The sequence below is a fragment of the Falco biarmicus genome, chromosome 7 (assembly GCF_023638135.1).
Source record: "Falco biarmicus isolate bFalBia1 chromosome 7, bFalBia1.pri, whole genome shotgun sequence".
NCBI lineage: Eukaryota > Metazoa > Chordata > Aves > Falconiformes > Falconidae > Falco > Falco biarmicus.
Genome location: NC_079294.1, coordinates 1157351 through 1171203, shown reverse-complemented (window position 1 = coordinate 1171203; position 13853 = coordinate 1157351). Strand labels below are relative to the sequence as shown.

The 13853-nt window shown below is 41.4% G+C and overlaps 1 protein-coding gene across 11 annotated transcripts in view; it reads left to right on the top strand.

The window, feature by feature from the left end:
- MGA (MAX dimerization protein MGA) overlaps positions 1–13853 on the top strand; it is a 63817-nt gene that overhangs the window by 31532 nt on the left and 18432 nt on the right. For 9 of the 11 annotated variants that reach the window (XR_008822872.1, XM_056344992.1, XM_056344990.1 and 6 more), the window contains exons 11-17: positions 221–361; positions 779–851; positions 2268–2788; positions 4246–4543; positions 6273–6908; positions 7485–7784; positions 9242–10938. Coding sequence is in view for 10 of the 11 variants with exons in the window: in XM_056344992.1 (XP_056200967.1) it covers positions 221–361; positions 779–851; positions 2268–2788; positions 4246–4543; positions 6273–6908; positions 7485–7784; positions 9242–10938 (3666 nt within the window). In the remaining variant the exon portion in view is untranslated. The remainder of the gene's footprint in view (positions 1–220; positions 362–778; positions 852–2267; positions 2789–4245; positions 4544–6272; positions 6909–7484; positions 7785–9241; positions 10939–13853) is intronic. The other 2 variants (XM_056344994.1, XM_056344998.1) reach the window with 2 other exon arrangements.

Here is a 13853-nt window from a genome sequence, read left to right as displayed (position 1 = left end):
TTTCCCCCACCCCCCGCCCTGAATATGTAATTGGGAAGCAAGATGTAGACTGGGCTACGTGATACTAAGAGGGCCAGTTCAGCTTGAAATGCCAGACCTTTCTTTTGACATTTACTATTGAAACTTTAATGTTGAAGTGTTGCTGGAAAGCAAAACTATTTCATGAATCTAATGTGTATCTAGAATGGAGAGGTTTGGGGTTTTTTTCATTTTTTTGTAGATTCGAGAGGAGGACAAGGATCCTGTCTACTTGTACTTTGAAAGTATGATGACTTGTGCAAGGGTCCGAGCATATGAACGCAAGAAAGAGGAGAAAAAGCAACCAAAAGACAAAAGTGATTCACAGAGTTCTAGTATAAAGGTAAGAGGTCACACAGTAACTAGCATGTATCATTGAACAGGCAGAAATATTGAAAAAGTAGTGATCTTTTCCCCAGAAGCTCCTGCGCAACATGAGGGCTTGCCTTACATTTGATGGTGATAGGCTGTGGATCCTGGAGCCTAAATCACCTAGCAGTGCTGGTAAAACTTACTGTTACTGTGATAGAAATTGTCTTGTCTTGGAAATTCCTGGCTGCCAAGTGCATTATCATGTAAGGCTTAAATGGTCGTTGTTGAAGAGCTGTTCTAAGATGAAAATTCTAATGTTGTCAGAGTTAGCATGTTTTATGATTGGGGGTGATGGTATGATGAACTAGTTTATTTTGTGATGTAATTTTCAGTGTGGGAGAGAGATACACAGGATGAATATTTTTCTTGCGTTTCTTTCCTCCCACAGGATCATGAACCAGAGCTCCAGTCTCCTGAGAAAGCAGCATGTGAGGCAGAGAAAGACACTGATAAATCAGGAGGTAAGAGCTAAATCTTGTGTATAATTTGACCTCTTGGTAGTTCCACATTTTTGTGGGGTTTTTGTGTTGGCTTTATTTTTCCAAAAGTCACAGCTATTGATGAAACAAAAGTCCATTTGCTGGGGGAGTTATTATGGCTGTCAATAAAAGTCTTTTGATGTGATCACAGTTTCCTGTTTCTTAAGCAGTTGTCTGTGTGTGTCGTGTGGGAGATAACAGCTGACTGAACGTCCAGTACTTGGTGTTGCTCTAAGGTTAAAGTAACTAGTATTACAGTAGCTTGTTTAGCAGTAAAAGGTAATACTGCACAGCAGACTTGTCTTCAAGGGTGATAATTAGATACTTGGGAAGGAATGGAGATCACTGGTTTTTGGTTGGTTGGTTGCCATCCCCCCACCCCCTGCCCTTTTCCCCCCCCCTTGGTATTACTTTGTAGTTACTGAAGAATTAATAAGCATCCAAGTGGTACTGTGAGGGAGGGATCCTCGCGTTCTCCACATAGAACCAAATGGGACAAGGATAGTCTACACTTTATTTGGAGCTGTTTAACATTGAATTCTTTTAGTTCAAGTTGAAGGGTTGAATTGAAGTTTTGCTATGTTATATATACTGGGTCTGAGTTTCTAGTTCATAAGGAAGTAGGATAGAAATCTGTGTTCTCCTTCGGTCTGAAGTGGCCCAAATCATGCTACGAACTTTAAAATGAGACATATAATAGAGGCATTGTGTCATCCACTAATGAAATATAGCTGCCTTTTTGAGCTGAATTTTTTTCACTGTTTAATGTATACAACAGCACATTCTACATTTAAGGATGGGAATGGAAAAATAATACAACTAGTTGAAAATGCTGGTGAATTGGTAGGTGAAATTAAAATGGCCAGGACACAGGGCTCAACATCCTTACAGTTTTGCAAAAAAGTGGCATTGGATCTCTGACAGCAAAAAGTCATGCTTCTGTTTATACATCTTCTGCGAAAGACAGTTCTGCTAGCGGCATGTTTGCCCCTCGTGCCGTTATAGGACACTGGTCCTTTTCTGACTCCAAAAGAAAAGTGCCATCTCTTGAATAACCAGCGATGCTTTCTACTGCATGTTGGTGTTGCTTGGAGATCTTTCATCTGTGTACTGAAACAACCCAGCTTTGTTTAGCTTGTGATGCAATGGGATACAACCTGAGATGGTATGGCTGCAGGGAATGAACTGTGAGAAATTTTGATTTGAACTAGATTTGCAGTGAGTTTTTGCTTGCTTGTGAAACTCTGCAAGGGGAAGTCATGCTTTGAACAGTTCTTATACTTGTTGTTGCCCTGCAGCTGAGACAAGGGTGGAGGTGTGGGCAGAGTGAAACTGTTTGAATATCCAGGTGATTAAAATGCCATAGTATTGCAGAAACCTATTTCAATTCTTTCTCAGAGAAAAGCTGGTGGTCTTCCCGTAGTGAGGGGGACTCTTCCTCCACCTCCTATGTTCATCACACCACTCCAGGTGAACCAACCAAACTTATCGAGATTATCTCTGACTGCAACTTGGAGGAAGATCACAATAAGATCTTGAACATCTTATCACAGAATATCAACAGTAACGCACCACAGTGCCTCAAAGTGGGTAGCTTCATTATTGAATTGGCTTCGGAACACAAGGCCCAGGATGAGAACCACCCTCCTGTCTACTCCTCCAGAGTGAAAATTTCAGTGCCGTCCTACCAGGACAAGGACGAGAAGCCTGAGACATCTGTCTTGGAGACTCCTGATAGTGGAGTGCCATCACGCAAGAACCCAGAAACTCTAAAGTTCTTGCGGGCAGACACATTGGACAAACTGCAGGAGAAGTTGCATGGGGGCAAAGGCTTGCCTTTTTATGCAGGGGTTTCTCCTGCAGGAAAGCTGGTCGTCTACAAACGCAAAGCTAATATGAGCCCCTCGGGCTTGATTCAGGTGGGTCCCTCTGCCTTTACTGTGGAGATTAGATTCAGTTTCATCCCGTATCCCAGAACTCCTTGAAGGGGAGAACGTTCTTTAATTTGTCTACCTAGTCTTTTGCCTGTCCAGGCAAATAATATCAGGTGGCATTCCTGCCTCTCCGTAAGCTTGTCCCTTTCAAGATTAACTCAATAACAGGAAATCTGATAGGAAGTCTGAAATCTGATGGTTTAGTTTATCCTTTGGGCCGTTTGGGTCTCGGTGGCTCAAGTGCAGAATCTCTCAGCATCTCTTTGGTGCTCTGGAAAACTCCCTGCAGATTGCATTTGTCAGATAATACTTCTAAATGAATGGCAGTTAGAGACCACATAAAGAATATCTTCTGAGGAAATGTACACTGGGACAAAACTGTAAAATGAAACTGTAAACATAAAATTCCTTTTTGCTACAGCTTACTGTTACTCTTCACTAATAGCCTGCGTCCTCTTTGCAGACTATAGGTGTTCACCAAAAGACTTCATAATCCTTAGTTCAAAGTGAGTCCTTTCCCTGCAGTTTCATGCTGCCAACCTGATACTACGAATTGGTTGTAGGAACGGTAGGGCTAAGATGAAGATCTTTCTTATTCAAAGGTATTTGTGGTTACAGTAATACCACTTTCAGGGAAAGCATATGAATTAGAAAATGAGAGTAAAATGTATTTTCATGACGCTTTGCAGATGCGGCACCGTCAGAAAGAGAAGCTGTAGGAGAGAGAAAAATAGAGGGAGAATTCTTACTTTTAATAAAAGTTGTTCGATAAAGAGTGTCAAGACCTTATTTAGTAGTGTGTGAAATGTATTTTAGAAGGTATTGTCAAACAACCTGAAAGTAAAATGCAACACTACCAAAACATCCCATTGACCACTAGGCTTAAAGCCTGACGTTCAGGAAGTTCTGTTTAGTTACAACTGAAACTGACCTTGAAGTTAGTCAATTCATCGTACCTCAATTATGGCATCAAATGACAGTATGGATAAGAAAAAAGCTGGTAAACATTTTAAAAGCTCTTTAGAGTTTTGCCCCAATGTATATGACATAAATATTCGTTCTTCTGTGATGCCAGGTGTTAATTAGGTTTGTGCATTTTATCCAAAATTGTCCTCAAATTTGGGAACCTGTTTTTATTCAGGACTCTAGCAGAAGTAAGGGGCAGGAAATACAGGCGCTAGCTTCACTCCACCTCAGTGATTTCACATGCTGCTTTGGACTCTGTGGTTCTACACGACTCTGAGTAGCATCTAAAATCTGTATTACAAAGATACAAGAGTTGCTTGAAGTTTTCCTGGGCAGTAAGGAAATCGGGCATTCCCATTCTGAAGTGCAGTGGTTTTTTGAAAAGGACACTTACAAGTCCCATGGAATGAAACGCCTCTCCAGAGGTGGTGAATTAGCATTCTTTTCACAAAATTTCCCTTTTCCACTTTTTTCAGGTTAATGATAAAAGGTATCCTCAGGCCAAACTGCTTTTGGGACAGATGGGGGCATTACATCCCGCCAATCGGCTAGCAGCTTATATCACAGGCAGGCTGCGACCCACAGTACTTGATATCTCAACCCTCAGTACTGTGATCTTCAAGGTAGCATCCAATGCTAAAGCAGCTGCTTCTGGGACACCATCAGTCCAGGTGCCCACAACATCAACTCCCAAAACTACATCTTCCACCAGCACTACTTCAACCCCCACTGTGACGACTCTGAAAACCCATGTCCCAGCACAGAGACAGATAGGTAGGTTGGAACTTATTACTGTGTTTTAAATTGCGTGAAGCTGAAGTAAAAAGTGAGTGTACAGCATTGCTGTTGATTTCTGTGCGACAGTGCATGCTGCCTTTGGCTGCATTGCCTACCTAAACTGCCTCTGCAATAAATAACCTCTTTAAAGCAGAAAATTTTATTTTTTACTTCAGAATAAGATTACAGATGTTGACTATTAGTTATTTTATTAATGCTACTAGAGCGTATTTTGAAGAGACAAGGAACAGTGGATGGAGACACGCTGAATGTTAAGCTTGGATTTTTGTTTGGAGAGTTCCCTTACTATGACTTTTAATTGCTTTTCATCAAGCATCGATTTAACATAAAATGAGTAAAGGATCACTCTAATCTGTGGTTCTTCACTGTTAGTTTTTCTGATGATGTTGCACTTAAAATTGGAAATCTTGTGTCCACCAAAGATGCATGAAGCAGCAGTGAAATACAAGATGGTCCAAATCTGAATTAGCGAAACAACAGGTGTGCAGCCAGTAACCACACCAGCCTGTAATCTCCTTGGATTTCACAAGCTAAACAGGGTTGGACTTAGTCAGCACTTAGAGTTGGGGGGGGGCGGGGGGGGGGATAAATTAAAAAATTGGAAGAAGCATGTGGTACTTGTGTCTGAGTTGGTACTGAAATGGTTACCCCAGCATGGCAAGAGAGGAAGTTGTCTTTACCTATTACATTTTGCATGAGTTTAAAAAAATACATAATTAAAATATCTCATGCCCATCCACATATTCCCACACATTAAAGATCTGAAGAAGCTTTGCAAGAGAAAAGGATGTTACCTGTGTCCTGGCAAAACTTTAATTTCTGATTGTTTTGTTTCTTTCTGCCTAAATTTTCTTTGCCATGTAAATGGGTGTGTTGTTTTTCTTGTCCTGTAAATAAAACTTCCTGGTTTGTCTGTTTCTGCAGTGTTAAAGAGCTGTCTGAATTTCATTGATGGGTGAAGTGATTGTTGCATATTATGATTTAAGTGTTCTGGCATATGCTGCGTTAAAAATGCTATATATGTAAATAACTACAGTATTTGGGCTTGCTCCATAATCTCTATGCTGTTGTACATATCTGTAGGCATCTGGAGTGAGGTAGATGCAGTATTCTGATCCCTTAGAGAGCATGGGATGAGGGGAAGGATCTTCCCAATAGCGATTGCTTCCCTCTGGTTAAACTTCTCCCATCCAGTCCTCAGTTGCACGACTGTCACTGTAATGAGAAGGGGAGATGGCAAACTCTGTCCTCCTCCTGCCCCCTTCCCCCCGGCTGTGTAGGATGTGGATACAGTAGAAGGGGGCTGGCAAGCAAGAGGCAGTGAAAAGAGGAAGATCACACAAACTGTTACAGGAAGAATTTGAGGTTTAGAAAATAGTTTGAGCCCATCCTTTCACTTAGGTGTTTGTTTTTCTGTACTGTGATTAGAACTGTCTGTTCCTACTTTGACGATAAAGAACAACCCCTCAAGACCCGATTCTTTTGTGTGGCCAGGAAGAAATGCAACAAAAATCTCTAGAAGTGGAATTAAGCAGATATAGTTCTAGTATGTAAGGCATGTTCAGGACTGCCATAAAAGTTTCAATTTAATTGCAAGGTACAAAGGAAACGGAGGCTCAAATTCATGCTGAAATTACAATTGTAGCACCTCATGAAAAGCAGAGGAAATCTACTAAGATTTTGACCTGCAAGTTTTTATTTACAGCTGCCCGACCCTCACCTGGTGGTGTGTTCACACAGTTTGTGATGAACAAAGCTGGAGCTCTACAGCAGAAGGTTCCTGGAACAAGCACACGCCAGCCTCTGTCAGGGCCGCAGAAGTTCAGTATCAAGCCCACGCCGATAATGGTGGTTGCTCCTGTGCTTCCCTCAAGGCCATCTCCAGCTCAGTGCACGGTTTCTCCTGGGGTCACTGCAGCCACCACCACTTCTCCAGTTATTGTGGAAAGCACCAATATGGCAGTGTCTACTGTAACCACTCCTAGTCAGACAAGAGCTAATGAACCTGCTGGCTCTCCTCCTGCAGTTACGGTCACAACTGCTCTGGCAACATCTGGAGTCAACACTGGTACTACTCCCTCATCCACCCCTCCTACTGCTACTGTGAACGTAACAAAAGCAACAGGGATTGTTGCACCAGTAGCAGCCGTGTCATTCCCCAAAACCGTGGTAACACCACCAGCTGTTACTTGTCCTGTTGTCACAACATCCACTTCAACAGTTGTACTGACAACAACTGCAACAGTTACATCTGTGGTGACCACACCAACTTCTTCTGCTAGCTCTGTTCCAATTATGCTGTCAGGAGTTAATTCAAGTCCTTCTCTGAATCCAAAAAGAGGTAAGGCTTAGGTGCTTTGGGCTAATGCTGCAAAATCTTCCTTTTTTTATGCTGCCTCCTTCATAGTGAGAATACAGTCTGCAGCTGTAGCCCCCAGTTTAAATACAAATCTGTTTGCCTCACCCTTCTATCCAAAATAGGATAAGAAACATGATCTCTTTTAAGTTGCTTGTTTTATTCCAGCCTGAGCCAGTAGAGGAGGAAAAAAATGTAGCTATCTGGTCACTGACTGCTATGAAATGAGCTGGAAGTCTCACTTCATTTCTTGGCCCATGAAATGCTAGAATTTCACAGTTGGCATAGAGTCCCAAGAAGTAGGTATGGAATTAGCCTTTCATCATTAACGTGAAAGTCTTCTGAGTCATGGCTGAGAAATGTCGATGGAACTGCGTGAAAAAGACTTTTGGCCTGGTTGGTTCTATGTATGTTCTGTGAATAAAAATAAATACTTCGAAACAAATTTTTTAAAGAGATCTGGTTGTTTCCAAAATATTTGCCCTTGTTTTCATTAAGGGTAATGCCTTATTTGTAGGCTGTTCTCTTAAGCTGATTTTTGTGTTACTTTTTAATTTTTAGAAGATGCTACTCCACAGGCTGTAAGTAAGACTCCCCAGAAGATGTCTCCTGGAGCAGAGAAACGTGTAGGACCTCGATTGTTGCTGATTCCAGTGCATCAGACATCCCCTGCTTTGCGACCTCTAAACAACATGCAGCTTGCTCAGAGGCAGAGGATGATCCTTCAGCCTCTCAGGAGCCCTGGTGGTGTGAACCTGTTCAGACATCCTAATGGGCAGATAATTCAGCTTGTCCCTCTGCAACAGTTTCGAGCTGCAGGTGCCCAGCCCAGCGTGCAGCCAGTGATGTTCCGCAATCCAGGTACAAAGTCGGATGTTTCTTTCTTGGCTGACCAATGTGTTATCCAGAAATTAACAGTGTGATAAGTGTCTCTGCAATGCTCCTTTCCCCTGCTGGGAGTAACTGAACAGTGTCTGATTTGGTTCTGAGTGAGTAGTTGAAGAACATCGTGTAATTATTCAGATACAATACAACTTAAATACTACGGGTGTAAAATACAGAAAGTGCAGTTAGTAGCGAAGTTGTCAAAATTTGGGAGTTCTGTGCATGTGGCAATAGAGCCATGCCCGTTGTACTGTCGTAACATAGAAGAAATTCTGTTGTTCTAGTGATTCAAAAATCATTCTTGTTGGAGATTCTTTTAAAATGGATGAGCTGTTGCCTGTGTCTGGATGTGCTGCGCTGTTTTTGTTTGGTTTGCAGGTTTGTTAGTGCTTTTACAGCAGATACTCAAGTGTTACACTACAGTACAAAATTTCTGGGGTTTTTTCCTCCTTAGAGCATGAGAAGAAAAATAAATTTGATTTTCAGCTGTTTCTCTAGTGCATAGTTGAAGATGAGGTTGGAAGAGTAAGACGTTGCAAGTATCTGACAGAAAATAGGTAGGATGCTTGTTGAGCATACTGTTGTACATGTTTGTAAACAAAATATACTTTAAATGCATGCCTACTTTCCAGGAGGATTTTTCTTCTGTTCTCCCTTTTTATAATGAAGCATCCTGAGGAAACGGAGGCAAGAGTGGTCTTGAAAAGAGGCGAAACAAGCAGAGCAAAACTGTAGGAAGGAGAGAAAATAATCCTGTGCCTTAGTTGGGGTTGGAGCATGAGGTGTAGTGAAGAAAGAATCAGCCAAAAAGTGCATTGAATTCCTTTGTGGTTTAGGGCTTTTGCTGTACAAGAGAAACTAGTTGCCAATAGTTGGCAATAATCTTCCTCATTGTTTTACAGAGTTCTGAAATGCTGCAGAAGAGTTCATTAAGGTGAAAAAGATTGTGGTATAATTATGTGGGTTTGTCACAGTTTTTCTCTGTGGAGTCTTTTTTCTGAGAAGGAGAAAAGGATTTTTAAATCAAATATTTCATTTTCCCCCTTTTTTTTTTTGTCCTAAAGAAAATCCATTTCCTCTGTTTTCCAATAAATGGGAAAATAAAATTGCAAAGGGCTCTAACTAAATGCAGTTGCCTTTTTTGATTATAAATCTTAATGGTAGAACTTATCATTAAATCTGGTAGTTCTGTAGTAGCCACCTCATGTTTTATTGGGGTGTTCTGTACAAAAATTCAACAATGTATATGCCTTCATGCAGCACCAGCTCTTTCACTGAGAACTTGTGGTCAAATACCTGATTACGTTGTGATGCCCGAGAATGCCAGCTACTTCTATTACACTGTCAAATACTAAAACTAAAAAACTAAAAAAACCAAAAAAAATAAAAATTGCATTGAGGAAGTATTAGTTGATGTTCTGTTTTCCTCACAGGATCTGTTGTAGGAATCCGGTTACCTGCACCTTCTAAGCCTCCCGAGTCACCTGTGTCTCCCACTTCCTCTGTGTCTTCCACTTCTCCTGCTGCAAATCCAGCTGTACAAGCTGCAGCACCCAAGTTATCCCCTACATCCAACACAGCCACTCAAGCATCTTCTCTTCCTCCTTCAGTAACAAGTTTTGTGTCACAAGCAGGCACTCTGACTCTGAGGATCTCTCCTCCTGCTGCTAGCAGTGTGACAAATCAGACAGCCTCTGAGTCTAAAATGAACTGCAGCTCAGGTGGTCTGCCAGCTACGGCTGCTAATCTCATACCTTTACAATCTGGCAGTTTTGCTTTACTTCAGCTCCCAGGACAGAAGACTGTGCCAAACTCCATTCTGCACCATTTTGCATCTCTTCAGATGAAGAAGGATTACAGGAAAATATGCAAGAAAGAGGAGTTGGGTGCTGCTCAGCAGAAGGAAAATGAGAAGGCTTCACGCTCAGATGATGCTGAAGTTACAGAGTCTGAGGTCACAGCGTCTGATAGGAAACAAGAAGAAAACGAATTGGCAGTTAACCAGTCAAATAATGTTGAAGAGTCAGCATCTGGCACAGCCACACCTGATAGAAATTCTGCTACGTTAGAGATGGTAGAGGAGGACTCCAAGGTGCTAGAGAGTTCGTGTGATGATAGCTTTTCTTCTCAGCCTGATGTTTCTGCAGATGTCGTGTCGTCTGACCATTCGTACATCAGCGAGAAGCCAAATGATGAGGAAGAAAAAGGGGCTTCTGAGGGGCAAGAGGATTCTGTCAGTTCTGAAACTCTGGTGGAGGCTGTTTCAACTAACTCTGAAACTGTTTATGGGCCATCAGATCAGCAGCCTCCAGTTGCTCCTCGGGGTAATAATGCGCACCCACGGAGTCTTGAGAATCAGGAGACTGCACAGTTGAAGAACCACGGGAAGGAACAAATACATGACGAACAGGAAGGGAAACCAGTAAAAGAGTGGGAAGGAGATGCACGGACACAGGTGGAGGAGCACAGCCAGGCAAGTTCTGGGCAGTCACAAGGTCAGCAAGACCAAGATACGCAGCTGGAGAGCAAGGAGGAGCAGAAAGAGACTGAACTGTCTCGGAACAAAGAAGAATGCCAGGGTGATGCTGTGCAGCCAGATACGGAAAGGAAGGGGCACACGGACTGCACAGAATCAGGAAGCATAAGAGGGAGAACAGGCAGCAAGTCTGACAGCAGTCCGGCGGAAGAGCAGCAGGATAATGCTTCAGGAGGACAGCATGCCGTCAGTACCAAGGAAGGTGAAGCAGGCAGTAACAACAAAGAACAAGGTGCTTTTGATCCTCAGGAAGCAATGAAAACAGGTCATGATATTGTAACGCATGTCAACAGTTCTTGGAGCAAAATATCTAGCATTGTACCTGCCTTAGAAAATAAAAGTGAGGCAGATAACAAAGCTGATGTATCTGAGAAAAGCGACTTCCTGACACCAGAACAGAGGGCACAGGAGCCTAGGCATCACAAAAAGGGCTACGTGCCCACTGTTGATATAACTGCTGATGATATGGAAGAAGAAGAGGAGGAAGACGATGATGAGGATGAAGAGGATGAAAAAACTGATGATTCTGCTGATGAGATGCTGGATGGTGCTTCTGACTTCCCAAGTGAAGAGGAAGTAGATGTTGAAAAAGTGGTAAGCATTTTAACTATTTATGAAGGGGTTTCTGGTGTTGGGTTTTGGTTTTGTTGTTTGTTTCTTTTTTTAAATTGACCAACTAACGTGTCACAACTCATGGATTTGAAAGATCCAGTGTGATGTTTCTTTTCTGGACTTCAGATTCTTTAGAAAGTTTAGATTGGGGTTCCAAGTGGAAATGTCTTCTATTTCTTCTTAGCTGCATGCTCTTTTATAGGTAGCATTGTAGTGACCTTTTAGAAATTGTCTTTTTCAGGTAACAGGAGTTATATTGAGCAAGCTGTAATAGAACCATTGCATGTTGTCTTTCTCCGGTATTTACTTAAGCAGCTTGCTTCCTCGTAATATATGACTTACGATCCTAAAACTTAGTAGCCAGCGTAGTATTTCTGTTACTTTAAGCTCTTTCCTTCTACTTAATTTTTGTAGCCCTGAGTTAACATTTATTTCTGGAAGGAATGTTTGACACTCTGCTTAAATTCTTCTTGAAATTTAGTGGTACGTTCAAGTAGTATGTGAAAGCTGTCATTCTATATTTGATAGAAAAGCAACTGCTCCAGAAGTCACAGAATGAGGGCAAAACATTGTAGTTAGTATAATTATGTTTACATTTTAATGCTCATAGAATTTCCATCAAATTTTACCCAAAAATTAGAAGAATCCCACATGTAATTCCTTGATGTACTTTTTATATATCAATGTAACTTAAGAACCAGTGCATTGCTACTTAAAATTTATGAACTTGAGGGTTTGTGAATCAGTCAGATGGACATAAGAAATGAGATAGCTTCTTCTTGGGATGAGATAAAAGTGGAAAGACAAAGGTTAAACTGGAGAAGAATTGAAAACCAAACAAATTAATAATAGAGATTATGTTAGTGTCTTCAGGCATTTGAAAGTATATAGTTCTTTTAGACCTTTTATATTAATGTAGTCCTCTCGCAGCTGAAAACCAAATTGGACGACTTTTTCTTCTAACCATATCCAGAGTGACTCAATTAAGTCTGCAGCTCTGGCTTTTAGAGAACCTATTTAACTTCCAGAAAAATTGACTATAATCAGTTCATATTCCAGCTCCCTATTCTCAGGCAAGATGATAGCATCTCAGCTGCAGGAAGGTGAGGAAACTGAAAGCGGATGTAACTTTTTGAAGTTCTTTCAAGCTGAAAATGGAGTTGTTTGTCTTGAGCCACAGTGGCAGTTTGGCGACTCGTTTGTCCTTCAATAACTTCAGCAGAGTTATCATCAAGTTTGGAGAACCACGGTTAGCCTGATGCTGGATAAACTTTCCAGGCAAGGTAGACTTGGGAATCTGTTGGTAAGGCAACAATAATGTCTAGGTCATAGAGCAGCCTGTTATTAGGGTTGATGTTTTAAAGATGTGTTTTCTTTTGTCCTGCAAAAGGATCGTGAAACGAAAAAATAATTGTTAGAGATTATAAGAATTGGAACATAATTGGAACACCTTTGTTTTGGAAGAAGCTTGCTGTGCAGGTTTTGACCAACATGGTTTGGTAAGCCATGTGAGGGTTGGTCTTCACCATAAGCTCACGCAAACATGAGTAAGCTAGCTTTGGTTCTAGAGCAGTAAAGCTGAGGAATGAGACCTCGGAGGACTGTAAAAACGTGGTTTGTTGATCTGTGCTGCCTGCAAGTTAAGTTAGCATGGCAGTGCCTAATGGAGGATTCAGTTTTAAGTATGTAGGTGTTATTTTTCACTGGGATGTGCTCTTTTATCAACATAGTGCTTACAGGACAGGCTGTACTGGTGTTTGTCGGACTGTATGAAGTCAGATCATATAAACAGGCTCCTAGAGGCTGTGTATCTATTTCATTAAACCAGTGGAAACACAGAAGCAGAGCGTACACACGTGTCCACTAATACTTTTGTTTAGTGGAAATGCTAATGGCAGCTCTTTCACTACTAGTTTAAAATATGGACTGGTTTTACTTGCTCAGGAAATAGCTGTTAGAAACCCCAGAAAACTCTAGTGAGAGTCAGGATGATTGCTGCTTACATGTCATAGGTATTCCTGTTTGTTTTAGTACGTTTCCCCACACTGGTTCTCAATGCAGTAAGGACTTCATTGTTCGTAATTTTGTGTATTGATGCTGTTCAAATTACCTTCTTACCTTGTGTTAACTTTGTGTACTTGACTTAAGAGACTCATGTAGACTCTTCCTCTACTCAACAACAAGAGAGAAGCTTTGGGAGAATGGTGTCTTTGCTCTTTTGCATTTCCTACCCTGAGTTGCATCGAGAGGAGCTTAGGAGGGCTGATTGTCGTGGGTTTGGTGATAAGAGTAAAACATTGTGAGAATACCATATAGGCAAACTAATCGATATCAGGACCTGTTGTCTGAACAAATTCAAGTGTGGTGGTCTGAGATGTGATGTTAAACTCTTGATCTCCAAGGCATTATGACTGCACACAGATTTCCTCTTGAGAATGACTGCTTGGCTTGAGCTAAGTCACAGACAGTGTCTGTGAATTGTTCACGAGTGCCTGTTGGCTTAAGCCAAAACCAATGCGGGGGTTGTTCTAGTGTTAATGCTACAGATCGAGTCCCATGGTCCTGTTTAATTTACTAGGCTAAACGTAGCTTCTGTGTCTGGCAAGTTGTTTTATTTAAAATGTTGTTTAAACGTGCCTTTCCATCATTCTTTCTCTGAGCTGAATGTTAAAATGATAAGTAACTGTTATGAATTAGTACAAAATTGTAAGTTTAATAAAAAGTGGAAGTGGCGTATTTTGTGGACAATTTAAGCTGTAACAATCTGTCATATGCTCTGAGCTTTTGATACAGACCACGTGTGAAGTCTGCAGATATTCTAGCGTGGAAGGCAGATCCAGAAATGAGGCGTTTACTTGGGTAACGTCTAACAACATCCATTGTCATCTACTCTCCTT